This window comes from Panthera onca, chromosome D1 (genome assembly GCF_046562875.1).
Source record: "Panthera onca isolate mPanOnc1 chromosome D1, mPanOnc1 haplotype 2, whole genome shotgun sequence".
In the NCBI taxonomy this organism is placed as follows: Eukaryota; Metazoa; Chordata; class Mammalia; order Carnivora; family Felidae; genus Panthera; species Panthera onca.
Genome location: NC_138348.1, coordinates 4,231,929 through 4,244,488, shown reverse-complemented (window position 1 = coordinate 4,244,488; position 12,560 = coordinate 4,231,929). Strand labels below are relative to the sequence as shown.

The window sequence follows — 12,560 nt, the reverse complement described above, 5'->3', positions numbered from 1 at the left end:
CTTCCTCGCCTGCACTTTCTCATACCCCTCAGTGGTCTTGAAGAGCCTCAGTTTTGAGGGGGCTTGTTGCCTCCCCAAGCACCGCCCGTGATGTCACCCTCGTCCATCTCCTGACTCGGCAGCGCTCGGTCTGTCCCTGCCGCCTGGGGTGGCGGGGCTCATTCACGCCCTCGTGATGCCGTGCCAGTAGCCTTTAAAGATGTGGCTGCCATATGGTACTTCTCCAGATTCTGAAAGCACTCACGTCTCAACGTTTTATTCTGTCACCTATTTATCGAGAGGCTGCTATGCGCGGGAAAAGCTGAATTAGAAGTTTATTTGCCGTGTTTTAAGGAGCAGGCTATGTGGTGGTTATGGCAGGTGTCCCTGAGGAAAAGGGATGCGGTTCCAAGAGGTGGGGCGCGCTGGGACTTCGGGTCAGGTGATCGCTGCTGCTTGCCAAGCTGGTTTCAGTCTGGCCTGCCTCGACCAGGGCGCTGTGCCCGGGAGCTGTGCTCACTCAGGGGTCGGGTGCCCTGCGGCGGGCGCTGGGGGCAGAGCTGGACGCCCAGGGCCCGCTTTCGGAGCACACGACACACGAGGGAGATACTTGGCGGTGGCCGGAGGCCGCGTGTAAGTGAACGGGCGTGGCTGGGTTCCGGTGAGACCGGACGGCCGAAAGCGGGCAGCAGGCTGGCTGGGGCCCGTGGTCCACAGCCTGCCGCTTCCTGTTCTGGGAGGAAGCTTTTGGAGACAAAGCAGGTGGGTTCTGTGTTGACGGGCTGATGCCCGGGGAGACCCAGGAGGCTGGTGTGCGCTTCCTTCCACCCGCGCCGTCTGCAAGGAGGAAGCGCCGGGGGGTGCGGGGCCCCAGCCTGACCGTGTTGCCCCTCCCGCAGAGCCGCCGCCGTTCTGTAACCCCTCCCTGGACGCCTCCCAGAAGGAAGCCGTCTCCTTTGCTCTGTCCCAGAAGGAACTTGCCATCATCCACGGGCCTCCCGGCACTGGGAAGACCACCACTGTGGTCGAGATCATCCTTCAGGCTGTGAGACGGGGCTTAAAGGTGGGCGTGGGCGCCAGAGCCCCGACAGGGCGAAGGGGTTCCGCGTGCCCGGCTCGCGGGTGCTCAGCAGTGTCCTCGCCTGCGCTCTGGGGTTGGTCAGGAACGTTCCCGAGCGTGGACTGATTGGGCGTGGGGCTGGGCCCTGGCGGATCTCTGACAGCTGCAGGGCGCCTGGGAAGGGCACACGCTCGGGAGCATCGGTCCGCAGGGTCCTGCTCGGCGCGCCTGCTGTGCCCGCGCTGTGCGCAGGTCTGTCCGTGCCCTCAGGAGCTCTGCGGTTGGTCGGGGGAGACAGACGTGTTGCCGTTAACGGGCGCCCGTGTGTGGTGCCCAGATGACTGATTTCCCGAGATGTGGAACGGGGTGATTGTATGCTGTTATTCACGCACGTTTTCAGTGGTCCCAACGGGGTCTTTTGTCCTCGTGTGCATCCACGTGAGTCCTCGTGGGTTCTGAGCCCGTGGAAGACTTTGGAAAGTCTTTCTCGTTTAGACATGTCAGATGGTGATGAGAATTAGAGCGATGATGGTCAACGCTTGACTTTTTACGACGCAGTGCTCCTGAGCGCTCTCTGCGTGTTCGCTCGGGTCGGGGCAACCCTGGGTGCTGGGGACCGTTGGCACCCCCAGGTCCCAGAGGAAAGCAGGCACTGAGGTCCTGTGCCCCGGTCACAGTGCGTGGCAGGGCCAGGATTGGAACTCGGCAGACACGCTCCCCAGAGCCTTTGCTCCGTACCTCACGCTTCTCCGCAAGGCAGAGCTGCCGTCGAGAGCGTAGGGAGGTCTGTCACTTGGTCACGGGGCTGTCCGGTGGCTTCCGCCAGGTGAGTGGCACTTGAAAACTGGATGAATGACCATTCGCTGGTGGGAAGCAGGTCTGGTGGTTTGATCGGATGCCTTCCGTTTCCATAAACGGTGAAACAGGACACGCTCGTGCTCACGCTCGGGCCCCCGGTGGGGGTGAAGGTGATGGGGTGGGGGTGGGGGGGGGGGCGCCTGCCACCGAGGCTTGTGTGTGTGCAGGGGGGCTCTCCTCTCCACCTCCTCTGCCAGCTGCCACGTGCTGCTTTTTGTTTTTAAAGTTTATTTATTTTGAGAGAGAGAGAGAGAGAGAGAGAGAGTGCGTGCGTGCCCGTGAAGGGGAGGGGCAGAGGGAGAGAACCCCGGAAGGCTTCTCACTGTGCAGTGAGTGCAGAGCCCGATGCGGGGCTGGAACTCACGAACCGTAAGATCGTGACCTGAGCTGAAATTAAGGGTCGGACGCTCGACCTCCTGAGTCCCCCAGGAGCCCCCGCCACCTGTGTTTCATGGTGGAACTTCAGGTTTTTCTTTGCTGATGGAAGGCACTACAGGAGAGTTCTAGACGCAAGATTGAGCCCATCAGAAAGATTTTTCCCTCGTACCGCTTTGTGAGTTGATAAAGTGATTTCATTGGTAAGAAGCTGGATGCTTCAAACCTGATAATTTCAACGTTTTTTTTTTTTTTTTTTTTTTTTTTTTTATTTATTTTTGGGACAGAGAGAGACAGAGCATGAACGGGGGAGGGGCAGAGAGAGAGGGAGACACAGAATCGGAAACAGGCTCCAGGCTCCGAGCCATCAGCCCAGCGCCTGACGCGGGGCTCAGAGCCTGACGCGGGGCTCGAACTCACGGACCGTGAGATCGTGACCTGGCTGAAGTCAGACGCTTAACCGACTGCGCCACCCAGGCGCCCCTCAAACCTGATAATTTCAGAGCACACTTTAATCTTTGAGTCCTTTTTTTCCCCCAGTTGCCAATTATTTAACATTTTTGGTATTTTGGTCACTGGTAGTTGTTATTTAGAAAAACTTTTTTTTTTTTTTTTAATATTTTATTTTATATTTGAGAGAGAAAGAGAACGTGAGCAGGGGAGGGACAGAGAGACAGAGGCAGAATCCGAAGTAGGCTCCAGGCTCTGAGCTGTCAGCACACAGCCCGTCCTGTGGTTTGAACCCAATGAACCATGAGATCATGACCTGAGCCGAAGTCGGAGGCTTAACCGACCGAGCCCCCCAGGTGCCCCTCAATAGTTCTTAAGACCAAAGTTCCAGATACTGTGTCAGTCTGCGGTCATGTGTTCTTTTTAAAAAAAAAAAATACATATTTTTAAATGCTTATTTTGCATGCGAGAGTGTGTGCGCACGTGTGTGTGGGCGGGGGAGGGGCAGAGAGGAAGGAGAGAATCCCAAGCAGGCCCTGTGCTGCCATCACAGGGCCTGACTCAGGGCTCGAACTCCCGAACTGTGAGGTCATTACCTGAGCCAAAAATCGAGGGTTAGACGCTCCCCTGACTGAACCACCAGACGCCCCTGTAGCACGTGTCCTGTGGGGCGTGTCCACTCATGCTTGCGTCTGCGTGTTTATGCGTTGACACGACCTCTTGTACACGCTCCGATCCTCCTCCCTTGGTCTTGGTCCGTTTTAGCGGGAACTTGAGTGGTTAAAGAAGTCACCGAACGCGAGCCTTGCTTCCCCAGGTGCTGTGCTGTGCCCCCTCTAACGTCGCCGTGGATAACCTGGCAGAGCGGCTGGCGCGGTGTCAGCAGAAGGTCCTGCGCCTCGGGCACCCCGCCCGGCTGCTGGACTGCATTCAGCAGCACTCCCTCGACGCCGTGTTGGCACGCAGCGACAGCGCCCAGATCATCGCAGACATCAGAAAGGACATCGATCAGGCCTTCGTACGTCCCTCTGTGTGCCTTCTCATCTGAGGTCTCTCCCGGGAGACATTTCTGTCTGTGTTTCTCTTGCTTTTTTTTGGCCTCCGTCAGCTCCTCTGAGAATTTCAAATATTAGGGGGCGCCTGGGCGGCTCAGTCGGTTAAGCGTCCGACTTCGGCTCAGGTGATAATCTCATGGCTTCATGGGTTCAAGCCCCGCATTGGGCTCTGTGCTGACGGCTCGGAGCCTGGTACTTGCCTCGAATTTTGTGTCTCCCTCTCTCTTTGTCCTTCCCCAGCTCGTGCACTCCCTCTCTCTCTTTCAAAAACGAACATTTAAAAAAAATTCCAGATATCAGGATGGCCCATTAAAAAATTTTTCCCCCAAGTTTTACTAAGAAAGGAAGGGCTGCCTGTTTTTGGTAGAGACTTGTACTCGGCATCTTGTAGGGACTCGACTGTTGTCAAGGTAGTTTCGTGAGTAGGTGGGGGGTCGTCTTCAAGAGGACCTCATCGGATCTTGCTGGCTGGGTCACGTCGGCAAGAAAATACCCAGCGGCCTGAGAATAAAAATTCAAAATTTATTCATCCTCCCAGTCTCTGGTCCATTTTACACCCTCCCTGTGGAAGAGACGCAGCAGGCAGTGGGTCAGGCGGAGACGTGTTTCTTCTTGTAAGTTGGGGCTCTGGAACTCCGTGGTCCTGTGACTTAACGTCCGCTTGGTTTGCTCACTGTCAGCCGGCCTCACGGCCTCACGTTGGCGTGGCCTCCTCCGTGTCCCCGCCCCACAGGGCTGTGAGTCAGCCTTCCCGCGGGCCTGCGGGATAGTGGGATGGCGCACGGGATGCCAGCGTGGGCCCAGCAGAGGTGGGGACGAGTTGAAAACATGTCATTCAAGGGTACAGGTGGCGTGGGAATGTGCAGCGATGGTATTTCCTCCGTTGCAAATGCGGATGATTTCACTTCTTGTTCCTGTTTAATCAGTGCTTTCGGGATCTTCTCCGTAAGGGAGGTGCAGTAAAACCCCTCTGCCAGCCCTGGAAACCCTGTGCTCCAAAGCAGGAACCACAGATAAGGAAGGATGTCTTTTTTAGTATTGCAGGAAGTTGGGGCTTAGCTAAGCATTTTATAGGCCCGGGAAGAGCTGTTACTCCCTTGGCAGATGTGGAGTGGAAACTGGCGTGCAGCCTCTCCTCTGTAAGCAGCGAAAAACCCAAATCCTGGGCTGGCAGGTGCTCTTCGTTGCACGGGCGTGTGTGGCAATTCCGTGCAGGGTCGGGCAGGGCCCAATTTCCGGTTTTGTGTGAGCTTACAGTTCAAGACACCATCTGCTTCGAGGACCTGGCCTTTGTCTCTCTGCCTCTGCCGGTGCAGGTGACAGCAGCTGTAAGGCCACAGAGGGCGTCAGGTGCTCGGTCACCTGCGTGTATCTGTTTGCTCCGTCGAGAAAGGTTTTTGACATCTTAGTGCCCCTCAAGGAACTTCACGCGGTGGACCCGCTGGTTGTAAACAGAAGCGCTTTGGGAGCGAGAAAGAGCTAAGCAGGTGCAAAGTCACGTCCAAATACTTATGTTTACTTGGCTTTCCTTTGTAGTTGAAGAACAGGCAGACCCAGGATAAGAGAGAGAAGAGTAGTTTCTGGAACGAAATCAAGCTGTTACGGAAAGAGCTGAAGGAGAGGGAGGAGGCCGCCATGCTGGAGAGCCTCAGGTCGGCAGCCGTGGTGCTGGCAACGAACACAGGTGAGGGGGGCGTGCGCCCCGCTTCCGGGGGGCCCCCTTGACGGAGGCGCGGTTCCTCCCACAGGCTGCGGGGGGCGGGTTTGCATAAAACCGTCCGTCGGTGTCGGGTAGGGTTCCCAGGGAAGGCTTCGGGCCTGCGGTCTTCCTGTAAGGACGTTTCTCGAATCGGTACGGGGGCGCCCACATTCCTGCTCGTGGAGCCAGCTGGCATCTTCCAAGGAATCTGTTCGTTGAGTCTACGTGATTGCATTTGTAGGTCTAGCGTTCACTCTTTCCCCTTCTTTGACAGCGTGTAGCATCTCGGGCGACCTCACTTGTTTCCTTCCTGCTGTCGGTAATTTGACACTTTGTCAGGACAGTGATTAGCGGGGGCGTCCGGGCTGTGCAGGCCCGAACCCGCCTTCCAGCAAGTACCGTAGAGTCAAGTGCCTCCAGGGGCGCCTGGGTGGCTCAGTCAGTCGGTTAAGCGACCGACTTCGGCTCAGGTCATGATCTCGCGGTCGGTGAGTTTGAGTCCCAAGTACTTGTCAGTCTCCATAACTGCAGGAGCAAATTCCTTACAAAAAATCGCTATGTTATATTAAGGTATACATATAACATCCCATAGGTTGTGTTTCGTGGTGGGTTGAGCGCCTGACTTCAGCTCAGGTCGTAATCTTAACGGTTCGTGGGTTCAAGCCCCATGTCGGGCTCTGGGCTGACAGCTCAGAGCCTGCCTCTGCTTCTGTGTTTCTGTGGAGAACCTAACTAACACAGGGTTTAGTTGGTTTAGTAGCCACTGGGTGGCCCAGCTGGTTGAGCGTCTGGTCTCGGGAGCCGTCCTGTGCGATACAGGCGGTGCCCACGTTTGTAGATGAGAGAGGTTCAGGGTTGGGGGCCCTGCCCGGGCTCACTGCTGTCTGTGGGGGTTGGCGCGGGGCCCGGGTCATCCTCACACGTGAGCTCTTGCCACGGCACTGCTGTTCCGAGGAGGAGCCGGGGCTGTGCTTTCGTGCCGTCAGACACACGGAGGCTTCCCCCTGGATGGACGTTCAGTTTACTGTTCGGTACGTCTGGGAGAGCAGCAGAGAGGGGAATTAATTAAGCTCGAAATTCAGAAAATGATACAGGAATAATACTTAGAAAAGAGACACTCTTCCGGGGACTTGGGCCCAGACCCAAGGGGGAGATCGATTCTGGCGATTGGACTGTGGGAGTGGCCCTTGGCCAGGGGGCCAGTGCTCACACTTAGACGCAGGTGGGCCGGAACGGGAGGTTTCTCGTGACCTTCCCCGTTTTTATTCTAAGACGCCCAGTGCTTCTCACACAGTCTTCATGCCAGGCTGGGTTCTGAAACCCCCGGCCCGTCGCGGCCTCGTCCGGCGTGGGTGCGGCCTCTGGCACCTTCTGTGAAGGCTCACGGTTCCGATTTCCACCAGGCGCTTCTCCCGACGGCCCTCTGAAGCTGCTGCCCGACGGCCACTTCGACGTGGTGGTCATCGACGAGTGCGCCCAGGCCCTCGAAGCCAGCTGCTGGATCCCCCTGCTGAAGGCCGGGAAGTGCATCCTGGCCGGAGATCACAAACAGCTGCCGCCCACCATCGTGTCCCCCAAGTAAGACCCCTGCCCGTGGCGCTCCTCGGCCCTCACCCGCCACCCCTTCCGTCTCTCCTTGGGCGCAGCGGCCCTGACGTGCCCTCCTGCACGTTCCTGATGACAGCCCCTCGCGCCCGTTTTTTTTTTTAGTGTTTATTTTTGAGAAAGAGAGTGCGCGCGTGAGTGAGCAGGGGCGGGGCAGAGAGACAGGGAGACATCGAATCCGAAGCCGGCTCCAGGCTCTGAGCCGTCAGCACAGAGCCCAACGTGGGGCTCGAACTCATGAGCTGGGAGATGATGACCTGAGCCGAAGTCGGACGCTTAACCCACTGAGCCACCCGGGCGCCCCAAGCCCTAGCACCCGTTTTATTGCGCGTACTTGTTTAGAGGTCAGGCGATCCCACCGTGTACTCCTGAGGTCGGGGGTCATGGCCGCCACACGCCTGTCCGTAGCGTCAGCACCCGGCGCCGTGGCCGGTCGTGCTGGTGGCACGGAGCTTCTCTGGCGAGACCGGCGGGCTGATGTGCCCGTTCCCGCCAGGCGAGCCTTCCTGAGCCAAGGGAGGCGCCCCTGTGGGCGGGCCGGCTGGCCTCCGGGTTCGTTGGCGCACGGCCTGGCACGGGTTCTTCCAGTCCTGACCTGTAGGCGCGTCCTTTGACCTGGGCCACAGGAGGGTCTCTGTAGAGACACAGCGGTCCCTGCCGTTGCCGAGCTGCACTGGTCTTGCCACCCCTCCCGCACCGCTTCGGCCACACCGGCCTCTGTCCTTGCTGTCCCCGTCCGGACGGCTCCTTCCCGGACCCTGGGTGGCCATGCCCTCCCTCCACTCAGTACTTTCTCAGATGAGCCCACTTCGCGGGCTCCCGTGACCACCCCACCTCAGCGCGTCCCCACTGCCGGCGGGTCCCTGCCCGCCCCCCGCCTCAGCGCGTCCCCACCCCCTGCGGGTCCCTTGTTACAGCTGCGCGTTCCTGAGCGCGCTCTGGCGGTGGTGCGTGTCTCTCTGTCCGTTCCCTGGCTGGTCCACCTAGAATGGAAGTCGTGTGCAGCCGGGACCACAGCCAGCACGTGGGTATCTCTGACCCAAGCGCGTCTCTAAGTGCACCCGGGACCGTGGCCGCTCCAGCCACCCCCGAGGCGGGGGGACAGGAGACTCCCAGAGCCCGGCGCCGGGGCTCTCCCTGCACGCAGGGGGCTTTCTTCTTGTCCCCCTGCTGCCTGAGCCCGGCCTCTCCTTCGGGGTGAGTGTGGACGGGCCGCGCTTGACCGCGGGACGCTCCCTACTTGTTCTGAGGTCCAGCAGCCCTCGGAGATGTGGGGGATGTGCCCACACCGTGTCTGTCGGGTGGAGCCTTGCCGGAGGGGGGTGCGGCCCCCGGAGCGGGGGGGGGGGGGCGTCAGGTCAGGATCCCTCAGAGAGAGAGGGCGTCCCATCCACGCGGTGTGGCTGGCAACCGGGGACTGCGTTTGGGAAGTTGGTCCTGGCCGGGGAACGGCCCCCGCGGTGGGAGTCAGCGTGCAGACTGCAGGACAGGAGCGGTCTGTTCCGGGGTCCCGGGGGTCCTTGAAAGACCGCGTTGTCCTCCACAGACCTTTGTGGGGAGGACGTCTGGGGCTGTGCCCTTGGGAGCAGGGATCCTCTGTGTCTAGGGGGCAGAGTGTCAGGGGGACACGTGCTGGGTGCTTCCGTGTTTGCCGTTGGGACCGGTAACCTCTTCACTCGCGTCTCTGGCGTCGTTTTTGGTGGACGCCTTTATCACAAAAGGTAAAGCGCGAGATCTTACGAGCTTCCGGGGAAGGGCCCCCGAGCTAGAATGAGCAAGCGTCCCCTGGTTTTAGTGTCACCCACGCGGCGAGAGCTGTGGTTAAGACGGCGACTCCGGAGATCGCTGGCTGGGCGGCCTTGAGCTGCTCCCTTCACCTCTCTGGTCGCACTCTCCTCCTAGGGAAGGGGCAAGCGCAGCGGTGACCCCCGCCTCAGGTTTTGTGGGCGTTAGGTTGACAAGTATCAGGGGTGCAGAGCGGCACCCGGGACGCAGGAAGCGCCCAGCACGTTAAGCTGCGGTTGTGCTTAGCAAGGGATTACTTGCGGCCGAGGGTATCGGCTGTGGAAAAGTTTACCCGTAGCAGCTCGCTGTTGCCGCTGCGCTAGATCATCACAGATGCGGACGAGGTAGGTTTGCGCGGGTTCGTTGTTCCGCGGTTCTGGAAATCAAAAGTCGGAAGGCTTCCTCGGTGGGTTCAAATCCAAGCGTGGGCAGGGACGGGTTCCTTCTGGAAGCTGCGGGGGAGGATTCACTTGTCGGCCTCTTCCAGCCGGCAGAGGGGCCGCCCCCTTCCCTCGGGGCCCCTGCGGAGCCCCCGGCAGCGACTCCCGCCCTCCGGTCCCGTCTTCTCTGCCCTGACCCTCTGAGGAGGAGCCCGTGGCGGCCCCGGGCCCACCTTAGCTTCGCGCTCGGAGGGTCACACGTTCGCAGGTCCCAGGCTCGGGACCCGGGCTTCTCTGGGGGCCGGTGTTCAGCCGAGCACGCCCTTCACTTTAGGCGGGGACTGGGGCGGAGCCGGGTCCCGAGGTTTGGGGGCCGGTGTCAGGCGGGACGGGGGGAACCCAGGCGCCCCTTCCCGGTTCCTCTCTCGGGGCAGGGCTGCGGCGGCGGGCCTGGCGCGCAGCCTGATGGAGCGCCTGGCGGCGGAGCGGGGCGCGGGCGTGGTGCGGACGCTGACGGTGCAGTACCGCATGCACCGGGCCATCATGCAGTGGGCCTCCGAGGCCCTGTACCACGGGCGGCTCACCGCCCACCCTTCCGTGGCGGGCCACCTCCTGCGGTGAGTGACCCGCTCGTGCCCTCCCCGGCCCGCCCTGCTGGGTCCTCGTGCCCCGGAGTCCCCTGTGTCCCCCGAACCACGCGCTGTAAAGACTTCAGAGTCGCCCCCGAGGCCGGTTTCCGGGAGGGGGGAGGGGGGAGGGGCCTGGCCCTGGGGAGCTCCAGCGGGGGGCGCTCGGTCTCCGGTGCTCCCGGGGCTCCTCGTCCTCCAGAGGGAAGGGCCCGCACCAGACGGGGCGAAGGGAAGCGTCAGTCCTGTCGGGAGGGCCCCGGCTCTGCTTCGTTGCCCTGGCCTCACGTGTTCAGTGTCCGCCCGCGGTGCAGGGACCTCCCCGGGGTGGCCGCCACGGAGGAGACGGGCATCCCCCTGCTGCTCGTGGACACGGCCGGCTGCGGGCTCTTTGAACTCGAAGAGGAGGACGACCAGTCTAAGGGGAACCCTGGTGAGCCTGCTTGGGCAGGGCCAGCCTTTGGGTTTGGACGGACCCTGAGCTCCTCTGTGTGGACAGCAGAGGGCCTGCGATTGTGGACCTTAGCGGGGAGGAGGAGGGGGTCCCCCGGTGAGCTGCGGGGTTCCGGCCAGACGGGAGCGCGCGGTGCCCTTCTCGGCGGGTGGTGCTGCTTCGGCGAAGGAGCCGGCCCGGGAGGGTGAACGGGGTGGTCCCTGCTCCCCCGAGGTCCCAGCCCGCCGGCTTGCACCCAACGTCACGGGGCCCACGTCCTTGCCGGCTCCAGCCGGCCGGCCTGCGACCCGGCAGTGCCCCAGGCCGACGCTGGGTCCGCTGGCCGGGGCGGGCGGAGTCCGGAAGAAACCGGCACCAACGAGGGCGTGACCTGGACCCGCGGCCTGCTTGCTCCCCAGGCGAGGTGCGTCTCGTCAGCCTGCACGTCCGGGCCTTGGTGGAGGCTGGCGTCCGAGCGAGCGACATTGCCGTCATCACACCGTACAACCTCCAGGTGCGAGAGGGCCCCCTCTGCCGGTGTCCCCGGGCTGCGGCTGACGGGAAAGGGGTGATTCACGGTCTCTTCTGACTGCAAACTCCAGGTGGAATCGACCACCTCACGACCGGATCCGGGGCTCACGTGACCTCAGCAAGAGCCTCTGTCCGTCCGTCCGTCCGTCCGTTTTACTTGCTCTAACTTGTCTGCCCCGCCCTGATGTCAACCTGCTTCCCTGGTTGGCTTTGTTTTCTGGCCAACTTCCCGGTAGCCCTGTCCGGGGGCGCTGTCCTTACGGGGCGGCCCCGGGGACCGCCTGACCCTCCACAGCATCTCCCACAGGGTCTCAGCTTTGGATCTTCTGTGTCGGGCTCGGGTCCCCATCCCTGAGCTGGTTGCCGTGGCTGGTGCGGGGTCCTTGCCCACCTCTGGGCGGGGGCGCTGTCTGTGCTTCCTGGGACGAGCGTGGGTGGACAGGAAGATCGGGGTGCCGCCTGGAGGAGGGGTGGGGGTGGGCCAGCAGAACGACCCATGCTCACTCCTTTCTTTTCTGCTCACGTCTTCTCTCTCGGCGCCTGTGGGCTTATCAGCAAAGCCCGTCTTCTTTGGTGGGAAAGATGCGGCCACGGCAGGGTGTCGTGGGGTCCGTGGGCGGGCTGCCACCCCTTCCCGGCGTGTGGACACCACACCAAGGGGCGTCTGAGGCAGGTGGCTGTCGTGAGCCAGAAGAGCTGGTGTGATGTCAGTGCTGGGGCGTGGGTCACGTCCGACCTGTTCACGCGCTGCCTTGTGCGTTCACGGACACCTGTCAGACAGCGGCTCCGGGGCTCTGCAGGGCTTCCGTGCAGTGGTTTTGGTTCTGCAGGCTGAGGCCCTCGGCGGAGTCCAAGGGCGGAGTGTCAGGGCCGCCCCGGCCTGAGCTGCGATGGGGACGCGGCCTTGCTTGGTGTTCCAGGTGGACCTGCTCAGGCAGAGCCTCGCTCACAGGCACCCCGAGCTTGAAATTAAGTCGGTCGATGGCTTCCAAGGCCGAGAGAAGGAGGCTGTGGTCCTGTCCTTCGTCAGATCCAATAGGAAAGGTACGTGGGGCTCAGCAGACTCCTCTGGGGAAGCACAGAGGAGGGTCGTCCGGGGGGTGCGTACCAGATTTCTGCTCCGGGCTGTGCAGGGCGGTGCGAGTGTGGCCTCCGTGAGCTCAGCGTCGGGTGAGAGGCGGGCGAGAGAGCCGGCAGGCGTGGGGTGCAGTGAGGCCCTGACCGGAGCCGCCGGGGCCGGGAGGATCCCGAGGGGCTGCCTGTGAGCTGGGTGTTCTGGGGGGTGGGGGGTAGGGCAGAGCTGGAGGCTGAGCAGCGTGCAGGTGCGGGTATGCTTGGACCACCTGGCATCCTGCCCCGGGGGCGGGCGGCGGGGCTGAGGCACGGAGCCTGGCTTTTGGCCTCAAGGTGAAGTTGGTCTCAGGGCCTGGTGTTTCTGCCACTGGGGCTTGTGGGTCCTCCGTGTGGAGGGCGTGTGGGACCCTGAAAGGGCTTGTGTGGGCTCTGTAAGGCGCTTTCAGTGGAAGGTTGGAGGCAGACAAGAGAGGTGGGGTAGACGGGGGACGGGGGGAGAAGCCGCTGGAGAATCCCCCTCGCTTTCCCGGGTCTCGGCTGCAGCCACCCCCTGGGCTGGGCGGAGGGAGGAGCCCGTACTTGGAAGTGACCGATGGTTTGGGGGTCCCACACCCGGACCGGGTGCCGTGGGGCCAGACCTGGGCAGCCGG

At 61.8% G+C, this 12,560-nt stretch overlaps 1 protein-coding gene across 6 annotated transcripts in view; it reads left to right on the top strand.

Moving 5' to 3' along the window:
• The window catches only part of IGHMBP2 (immunoglobulin mu DNA binding protein 2), a 97,364-nt gene that overhangs the window by 6,915 nt on the left and 77,889 nt on the right, over positions 1-12,560 (top strand). For all 6 annotated transcript variants that reach the window (XM_078433792.2, XM_078433790.2, XM_081790222.1 and 3 more), the window contains 8 exons: positions 879-1,042; positions 3,540-3,740; positions 5,314-5,461; positions 6,880-7,054; positions 9,681-9,863; positions 10,187-10,305; positions 10,725-10,819; positions 11,757-11,880. In XM_078433792.2, the coding sequence (XP_078289918.2) occupies positions 879-1,042; positions 3,540-3,740; positions 5,314-5,461; positions 6,880-7,054; positions 9,681-9,863; positions 10,187-10,305; positions 10,725-10,819; positions 11,757-11,880 (1,209 nt within the window). The remainder of the gene's footprint in view (positions 1-878; positions 1,043-3,539; positions 3,741-5,313; positions 5,462-6,879; positions 7,055-9,680; positions 9,864-10,186; positions 10,306-10,724; positions 10,820-11,756; positions 11,881-12,560) is intronic.